Source organism: Papaver somniferum, chromosome 3 (genome assembly GCF_003573695.1).
Source record: "Papaver somniferum cultivar HN1 chromosome 3, ASM357369v1, whole genome shotgun sequence".
In the NCBI taxonomy this organism is placed as follows: domain Eukaryota; kingdom Viridiplantae; phylum Streptophyta; class Magnoliopsida; order Ranunculales; family Papaveraceae; genus Papaver; species Papaver somniferum.
Window position 1 is genome coordinate 228,863,294 of NC_039360.1, and position 10,222 is coordinate 228,873,515.

Here is a 10,222-nt window from a genome sequence, read left to right on the forward strand (position 1 = left end):
TCTTCATTACAACGGAATGTACAATAAAAAAGTACCCAAAAATCGATATCTTATTTTCTTGTGTTTGATTGATATATTAGATTTAAATTGAAAAAACTAGGGTTTCGCAGTTACAGGGTAAAGTTCGGCTTACAATTGAAACGAATTATCAGCCAAATTACTCATTTTTCTTTATTCTGAAAATGTTGATGAACTGTCCGGCTGATAATTAAACACAAAAATGTGATCCGAACATCACTTCAAGAAGAATAGTGCTATGTTCGGATGTTCTACTTTTTTTGCTCGAGTCAGCCGAACTTACGTTCTGCAGTTAAAAAGTGAAGTTCGGATGTTACGAAATGAAATTCTACTGATAACTTATCAGCCAATCTAGTTATGTTTTAAAAAATAAAAGTATATTTGGCTGACAAGTTGGCAGGCTACCCTAGGTTAAGCTTGGGTTTGGTAAATAGCGAAAAACTATAAAAAAAAATTTCTTCAAAAAAGTAAAATATATTTTTTTTAAATAATTAAAAACAGAAATTAAAAATATAAATGACAAACACATTACTGTCACTTTATTTGGCAATTTTCTTGGAACTTGAAACTAATAAAATGCTAAAGTCTTTTTTCAAGTTTAATAAAGTATTCCTACCTTGAATATTTTCATTTCATTTTTAAAGAAAAAGATCGGCTAACGACCAGTTATCTCACTCGGAGAAAATGTTAAAAATATCTGAATCGGCAATGACAATTTATTCCTCCTTCTCTATATTGCATCGTTTCCAAATGAATAAAAACTCATCGACTAAACATTTTTCATTGTTGATTAATTCATTGAAACTCTATATAGTACTTTACATTGTTTGAATGGAGATCAGGAAAATTCAAATTGTTGAGTTGTAGTTATATGGTCGTCATGGTATTTATTGGTCGAGCATGACGACTTTTCATATTTATTTTGACTCGTCAAGATTGTAGGATTAATAACGTGACAACTTTTCATAGAATTTTATTTCTGAAAGTAACATTCACAGGGTCATCATGGGCTTCATCTCTAAACCTTGACAACTAGTAATGTAGTATGAATAGTCGTCAAGTTTTGAAAATCCAACCCTTGACGATTAATAACTCCCATAAAACAAGTTTTTCTGTGAACAAATTTGTTATTGGTCGACGTCATGGTTTTGTAAAAATAAGTATAAAGACTAATAGCATTTTCGACCATGACGGCTATAAATGTGAAAAACCAATGTCTGACCGGCATGTTTTGTTTTAGTGGACTAGCCGAATTTTCATGGATTGACTTCTGAAAGTGTTTAGTCGGTGTTCTTTATCTCAGTCGAGCATGGAGACTTTTCATAAACTGAACTTTGAAAATCTGAAATGCTACGATCATTTGATGAATTAAACCAACCAAACCATGTTCGATTCGATCTTGAGAAGTGTTTGAGTAGAATAATTTATTTTCGTTTACAAAATTATCAAAAACCCAAAATTTTCCGAAATCTTTTTCGACAAGATTCGTAACAAAATTCATAAGCTTAAATTACTGCTAATCACTTAGAAGTACTTAGTCATTTTTCAAAACTATTTGGCTAAGGACAATCCAATTTTATTTTATTTGGTATACCGCAATTAATATGGATACTACTCCTTATTAACCCGGATCTCGCGAATTTCATTAATCTCTGGACTATATATTAGAATAGAGTGCAAGTAACCATACGGTCCATGACTCCATATTAATAAATCTTCTCTTTTATCATTTATTATGGGACACACGGAATATCTTCTTTTAGGTATCTTCACCAAATAGTGAATTTTCTCCTGCAAATAAAACAAGTAAGCCCCCACTAGTCTTCAACTATCGTCCCTTCTTCATCACAATGTGAACCTAACCTCCTACTACGGCTTAACCAACCTCTTCTGCAAGAAGTTTCCAATCATGCGTACCTTTTTTTATCCGTTTCCTTCTTCCCTTGGGAAAACTACAAAACTTTATTTTAAAGCATATATATAAATAACATCGACCGGAAACGCATCTCTTCTTTGATTTTCACTTTGTAGTTACCACCCACTATCCAAAAACACCAATCCAAACCAGAAAACCTCATCATCATTTTGTAGTTAACACAAACTTGGTCAGTGTATCTCTCTCACTGCTTCATCAATCATCATCGTCGCTACAATGGTATGTACTCCATCTATGATCTGTCTGTCTAAATTTGGTTTTATACTTTCGTATTAGTTTCAGTTTATTCCTTGATTGTGTCATTATAAAAATATATAATATGATTCCTTATGTTTGATTTATGCATTTTAATAAAGATTGCTTTTGGACACTTACTAAACCGACATTTTGATTGGTAGAACTAAAGTTTAGAAACCGAATTCGTTTATTTCTCTGCAACAACTGACCTAACTACGTAGAGGCTGAGCCATGGAACATTTTTGAAAGTTGCGTACGCCATAGAGATTATGTAAACTTTTGATATTAATTGAATGAGAGTTCATCTTCTGGCTAATTCAGACAATGTCTGAAATGTATCAATTAAGAAAAACAGCTATTTAATTGCATATTAACTTTTTGAAATGGCTTACTTCGCTCTGGCTCCTATGTAAGAGCCAGGCATTTGGCCCAAGGGCCTGAATTCGATCTACTAGCTGGACCACCTGATGTAACTTACCTACTGTATGGACCAAATTTAGCCCATTTTTGAAGCACAAAAAGTAATAGTCTAGATATTATTTTATGTTGCTAAGAGCAACTGCAGTGGTGCGATCAAAACCAAAGATCAAAGATCAAAAAAAAGACCAAAATTTGGGTTTAGTCCGTGGTGTGACGCAACGGTACATGATTAAAATTTCGTCAGGCGGACTTTAAAAGTCCGCCCCATTAAAATTCCATCAGGCGGACTTTAAAATTCCGCCCCATCCTTTATAAATTTTAACAGGCGGACTTTAAAAGTCCGCCTCACTAAAATTCCATCAGGCGGACTTTAAAAGTCCGCCCCTCTCTTTGTAAATTTTAACAGGCGGACTTTAAAAGTCCGCCTCATTCTTTTTTTTTATTTAATTAAAATTTCATCGGGCGTAATTTAAATCTCCGCCCGTTAACAAGCGTACTTTAAATTTACGCCCAACAACAAGCGTACTTTAAATTTACGCCCGACTATATTAGAATTTGGGATTTGGTCGCGACCATATTTGGTCTGAAATTTGATCTTTGGTCCAAATTTGATCTTTACTCCGTCCCACTGTGTTACGATCTCATCCCATAAATTTGGTTATACTCGCCCACTGTGGATGCTCTAAGAGCGTCCACAATGGACGACTAAACCCAAATATAGTGTCCAGTTGATAGGCGTAGTGGGACGGACCATCGATCAAAATTTGTTCAAAGACTAAAATCCAGACCAAATTTGGTCTGCGACCAAGACCAAACCCAAATATAGTCGGGCGTTTATATAGTCCACGCCATAACCAGGCGGACGTATAGTCCACGTCCCACCCCAGGCGGACGTATAGTCCACGCCCCACACCAGGCGAACGTATAATGCATGCCCGTCTTTTTTTTTTTTAATCTTTTGTGTGGGGCGGGCTTAATACCTCCTCCCCACTCTTTACAAACTTCAAATGCATGGGGCGGGCATAATACCTCCGCCCCACTTTTTTTCTTTTTATTTTTTTATTTTTTTTTCTACACCGGGCGAACGTATACTCCCCGCCCCACACCAGGCGTTGGTATATTCTACGCCCCACACCAGACGTTGGTATAATGTCCGTCTGACCAAATTTAGTTTTTCCACCGTAGGGTCACACACCAGATTAAACCCAAAATTTGGTCTTTTTTTTTCTTTTTGGTCTTTGGTTATACTGGCACCACTGCAGTTGCTCTAATGAGTTTTGTTGGAGTTAGAGATGTGGTAGACATTGTGAATAACTAAAGGTACTAGTAATAATGGTACAGGTAACTGAAGACAAGGGTATGTCCCAAACTAAGAAATCAGCAGCCCTGACGCCACCGTTATCAATTGATACATCAGAAGCTGATTACACGGCCCCAAATCTAATACAAAGAGTTTTCAGCCTTTTCAAGAATGTCCGACGTGGATCCGATCTTACCAAATTCCAGGCAAGAATACTTATTTCTCTCATCCTTAATTATTTTATATAAAATATTGGGCTCGATTCTTCAATCTGAATTTTAGTACGACCAAGTCTCTTCTAATTGTCCATACTTGTTTTACTGCAGCTTTCACCCCTCTTTAATTTGCCAAAATCATCTTCGCAATGTTTTGGGGAGTCACTCTATTGCATCGGTGGTAGCGATGATATCTTAAATCGATGCAACGAAGGAAAGAGTTCAATTGACAGGTTTACTGCAGTCGTCGCATGGAGTATATCAACAACACGTCCGGTGATATTTGGTTTAGCTCCCTTTAATCCGATTGTCCGCGAAACCCATCATGTATCGAATGGAACCTTAAATGTTCTACTTGAGCAGGTCTCACATCACCCACCGGTTACGGCACTGCACGCAACAGATGAGAAAAGGAAACTGGAGATGATTTGGTCACAACAAACAATACCCAAATTCTATGGTATGGCACAATTTTAAACCCGATAAAACCATTTTAACACTTCATTGTAGTATCCATAACTTATTATAACTTGTTTTTACTATTATAGGGACTTTAGTTGAAGCAGTGGTACAAGGCAAGAGAGAATTGAATCTCTTAAACCATGGTGAAAATTATGTGATGAATACTCCGAAACTGTTAATAAGATTCATTCCAGTTCCAAGAACGGATTGGACAGGGAATACAACCATTCGATGTGAAGAGTCAGCTCTTCTAGCAGAGTTATGTTTCACTGGGAAATCTTTTCTAGGATTCGGTGGTAATAATAGATCAGTGAAAGGGAGGATTATTGATACTTCGACATCGAAAACAATCTATGAGGTTGACGGGCACTGGGACAGGTACAATGCTCCTGCTATAATTCACCAACATATGTCACATATTCCAATCTAAAATACACTAGTACTTTCTGGTTACGAGTTCATTTTTTGTTTTTTGTTTCAACTTCAGAGTTGTTACTATAAAGGACGTTATAATGTGTACTTCGGTACTTGCACTTTCTGGAAACCAAGACATTTAGTAAATGGATGTGTCATCGTCATTCTGAAGGACCTTGAGATTATTAGCTGAAGCCACAGAGCATCTTGGTAAATGGGTTTCACAACTTGAAATATGATAAATGTATAACGACGTTGAAGCACGAACTGTGCTTATGAAAATCCAAAGAAAAGGTTAGAAGAAAGCTGAAAAACTAAACAAAAGCAGGAAGAAAGAAGGCAAGGGATCATTTGGACTAAATCCGCGGTTAATCCGCATCCGGCATGTATCATCCGTTGATTCGCGGATGTCAAATCCGCGGGTGATTGGGCCGATCATGGTTGAATTTTTCAAATCCGCAACTTTGACGGTTTGGTTGCGGGTGACCCCTAATCCGCAACCATCCGTCCGTTGCACACCCCTACGGAGCATGATCGCAATGTGAATTTTAGATAATGGACACAAATTTACTTGGGCCTCGGCGGTAACTTTGGGATTAGTTAGAGGTCTCTTATAAAGGTACCAAACCCTAGCATTTCAGTTGAAGTTTTATCCGGAGAGGGAGAATGAGAGAAGATTAGCAGTGTGAGTAGGCGGCATCTGAAAACCGGTCCGAACATCAAACCGAAAAAATTACCGGATCAGGGTCAAATGGTTCAACCAGTGGTTCAACTCGGGTTCACTGGGTCATATGTGTATGTTTTTTATTCATGCTTTGTTGTTAAAATCAATTATATATTATTTATATACATGGTTTTCACCAAAGAACAATTGGCTCGGTGGTTGTGGCTATTTTGAAGGAGTAATAGGTTATAGGATCAAATCTCCCTACTTGTAAAATTTCCTTGTAAAAAAAACAAACGAATCAATCCATTTGGGAACCGTACAGACTCGGCTGGATCACGGGTCAACGCGGCCGGTTCTCCCGATTATCATTAAACAAAATGATTTTCTGTAAATTTACTGGGTCATTGATGGCCCAGCCCAAAAAGGTGAGTGGGTCACCGGTTTAGTGGGCTGACCGGACGGGTCGGGCCGGTTTTCAGAACACTGCTCTCTACGGACTTAAACATGCTCCTCGTACGTGGTATCACAGACTCGGCACTTAGTTACTGGTTTATTACATCGAAGTGTGACTCGTCTCTGTTTATTTACAATGGTACCTATGGTACTATTTATTTGTTGGTCTACGTGGATGACATCTAGTTACTGGTTCTAGCACCATAGGTATCACTTGTATTCTCACTCGTTTACAACAGGAATTTGCGATTAAAGATCTTGGATCCTTGTCTTATTTTCTTGGCATTGAGGCAACTCGTACTTCTTCGGGTTTCTTTCTTTCTCAATAGCGTTATGCTAATGATCTTCTTGTTCGAGCAAAAATGGATGGAGTCAAACCAATTCAAACTCCTCTTAGTATTTCTGGTGATATTTCTTCTGATCGTAGCACTTTATTATCTGATGCTACTGAATACCGTAGTATTGTTGGAGCTATGTAGTATTTAACATTTACTAGACCGGATCTTGCATATGTTGTCAATAAAGTATGTCAGTTTATGCACACTCCTACTGAGTTTCACTGGAGTTTAGTTCAGCGAATACTTCGTTATCTCAAGAATACAACTACTTTTGGTATACTTCTTCGGCCATCACCTTCTCTACAATTATCCTTCAGTGCATATACTGATTCTGATTGGGATGGTTCTCTGGATAATCGTCGTTCTACTAGTGGATATTGTGTTTATTTGGGTGGTAATATTATCTCTTGGAGTGATCGTAAACAGAAAACAATATCTCGTTCTAATACTGAAGCTGAATATCGGGGACTTGCCATTGCAACTTATTTTGGTGCAACTTATCTCACTGTTAATCCTATATTTCATGCAAGGAAGAAGCATATTGAAATTGACTATCATTTTTTTCGAGATCAAGTTGCTTCCAAACTTCTTGATGTCCGTTTTATATCATCCAAAGATCAAATTGCAGATATATTCACAAAATCACTTTCTAAAGATCAGTTTTGTCTATTGCGGTTCAAGCTCACGGTTCAAGATAACCCGTTACGCTTGCGGGAGGGTGTTAACACAACATCTAGTACATTTGCAATGTGACCCAACATTGTACACGGTAGTCTCTTGGATAACAAGTTTATGCTTCTGTATATTTGGAAATCAAAACCAATTAGGAATTTCTTGACCTTGAAGTTCAAGAAACTCTTGCATATAAATTGTATCTCTGTATAATTGAATGTGTGTGATTATAATCAATAATATTCGCTTCTGTTAAAATCATTATGTCTCTTATATTCTGTTAAACCATCTTATCTCTTCTTCTCTGTTAACCAAAGTCTAAACCTACAATAGACCTAAATCTTCAGTAAATTTAACTATCAGCTTCAAGGTTTAAAACCATGCACAAAGCAAAAACATGAACGAACAACTGGAGTATAACAACAATGACCACTATATGCCTCTAATTGTTCTGAGATATTCCGAACATAAATATCAGGATACAAGGATGTAAATTAGAGGGATAATGACAGATAACACTCTTGTTTATAGTACAAGGCAAACATGCATTAAAGTTAAACTGTATGAAAATATATGTTGGAATATCTAGCCCTATACAAGATAACCGAGCGTGGTGACCATGAAGACTGTAACCGTGCATCTAGTGAAGATAAAGTCAAAGATATTTAGAAGACCAAGTCATTTTAATCTAGCTAGTACATCTGTTTACTCTAGTGAGATTACCTAGTCAAGATACGTTAAGTTTGTTATTATCTTCTAGGTTTTAGGGTTTACTAATAACCTTATCATTCCTATAAATAGGAATTACAATGTAAATGTAGAACATCTCAGTATCTACTGATGATCAATCTAATTTCACCCTAAAGGGTTTCTCAGTGGACGTAGGCGTTAGTGCCGAACCACTTTAATCGTTGTCTTCCTCTATCGATCTATAATTTCCACTCTCTTATCATAAACCTAATATGCTACAGAGAAGGAAAAGATCCTTGCTTTTGTTTTTCTCATTGATGATGTTTAGTAGTAAAAAAAAATTATTATTTTTCCATTGCTTTCTCTATTCTACCTAACAATAACATCATCATTATTATAATGTTTAGTAACAATCGCTTCCGCAATTTTCGTTTGTGTTTCATGGGTTTCAACCACTACACAAATCGTTAGCCATAGTTTCTTGGAGATTAGCTTCTCCAACCATGCTAAAATCAGTGTGTTACTGATTTTTCCCAATTTTTCTTCTCACATGACAAACCTTATTGGTTTTATGTCTATCTCATTTTTCATCAGCATTTGTTCAGTATGAGTAAAAGAAAAGAACAAATCATTATTTCTTTGTCTTCATTAGCAACAAGTTAGCACTGATTGTCAAAACAATCTTTGTTGCTCCAGTTCAGATTTTCCTGGATTGATCTTCATAAATATTCAGGATATGATTCTTGGATTTCATATCACATACGGTAACCCCGTTAATTATCTAAGTCATTGTTGACCGATATTATGTTGGCAGCCAACATATCAGAACATTTGTATTCTCTTTTATCGAATATTATTTGCTCATTATCTTCTCTTTAAGATCAGCATTATCTGATACATATATGTTCTAGTCCATTAATTTTCATGGACTCTGAACTGTTCCCTTAATAGGCGATCAGATTAATCACACAGAATGGTCCTGATCCCATTTTGTTTTCAAAAACTAAACTCAATATTCCATTTTTTGGAGTTCATGTTCTTACGGGTAATCCTAGTTGCCTGGCTATCTTTCATATCAATTAAATTTCGAAAACGATAAGTTTTCTGATATCCTCCCATTTCCGAAGATCACTTTTCATTCCAAATACAGATTATATTCCATATCTTCGAAATCTATTATATTTTTGGTTTTCTCATTCAAACTCAGTATTTCGTCATTATGAGTTGTCAAGCGGATTTTATTGAATTTGTTGCCATATTAGAAATGGAATTTATTTCCAAAATAGTTTTCTTATTTCAAATATATGTTTAGTATATCTTATTAATTGAATCCCAATTCCACTAATTTCGTACTCATCCGTTTTAGCCTGTTTCTACGATGGTACTGTAAATGGTGGTCATCTTGCACAAGATGTTTCTGTGCTTGCAGCTTCATTACTGCACAAACTCATTTGTTTCAAAATAATTTTTTTTTGTTCGAAATATCGAATGTCATTTTTTACATGGTTTCCCATTCCAGAAACTCTATCTAATATTTTTTTTTAAGAAATATCAATTCTGAATGTATGATTCCATCTTCGGATCATCTTCTGAAATATCAATACACAGGCCCTTCTTTTTATTTCCCACCAAAGATGGTTGTTCTCTTTTTTTATCGGTGCATTCCTCCAACTAATATTATTGTTGTTGTTGGTACACTGTAATTTCCCTGCATCAACAATTTCATTTTCTTCCAAGTTGGTAATCTTGGGTTTTTAAGATCAAAAATGTCATTTTTCTTTGGGTATTTATCCGAAGTCAATTTTAAGACCAATTAGTCTTTGTGTTATTATCAATTTAATATCTTGACGATCAAGCTTTCCAGAAAGTTTCTTGCTATTCTAGAAAACAAAGTATGGTCGATTCCTTTTATCGTGTTTTCTTTTTCCTAATCAGGCCAGTCAGTTGATTTTCATGGACTCGGATAAAATTTCAATTTTAATTCCTCGTTAAAGCTAAAATTAGCTTTTCAATCGATTCTCATGGGCATGTTTGTTTTTCCGAATCAAGCCCATCCAATCCATTATTGTTCAAAAAAAAAAAAAAAAAAAAAACTAAAAATTTAAGTAACTACCGTGGAGTTCTGTCGCCTGCATTGTCTATGCACATCATCATCTGGAAAATGCTGAATGGTGGAGTTTAAAGTTTCTGCTACAATCAAGGTCCGTTAAGTCAACTTTCATACACCAGTGGTGTTGTGGCATCTCAAGTAACTACTCTGATGATGTTCAAGTTATAGAGTGAAGACCGTATAAATGAAGAGAAGAAGATGATAAAGATTCCTTCCCATTCATCTACTTCAACAATAGTTCAAGTTGAACATTTCAATTCTCTTCATGTCCAACTTGAGGGGGGGGGGGG

At 35.9% G+C, this 10,222-nt stretch overlaps 1 protein-coding gene across 1 annotated transcript; it reads left to right on the top strand.

Moving 5' to 3' along the window:
• The first annotated feature begins 1,841 nt into the window (after positions 1–1,841).
• On the top strand, positions 1,842–5,655 carry LOC113362232 (oxysterol-binding protein-related protein 4C-like). The gene is made up of 5 exons (XM_026605176.1): positions 1,842–2,173; positions 3,953–4,117; positions 4,238–4,586; positions 4,675–4,966; positions 5,076–5,655. The coding sequence occupies exons 1-5, from the start codon at positions 2,171–2,173 to the stop codon at positions 5,143–5,145; spliced, it is 879 nt and encodes a 292-aa protein (XP_026460961.1). The 5' UTR covers positions 1,842–2,170; the 3' UTR covers positions 5,146–5,655.
• The last annotated feature ends 4,567 nt before the right edge of the window (positions 5,656–10,222 follow it).

Coding starts and splice junctions, on each gene's coding strand:
- LOC113362232 (XM_026605176.1), top strand. Junction 4,118..4,237: donor CCGATCTTACCAAATTCCAG/GCAAGAATACTT, acceptor GTTTTACTGCAG/CTTTCACCCCTCTTTAATTT. Junction 4,587..4,674: donor AACAATACCCAAATTCTATG/GTATGGCACAAT, acceptor TTACTATTATAG/GGACTTTAGTTGAAGCAGTG.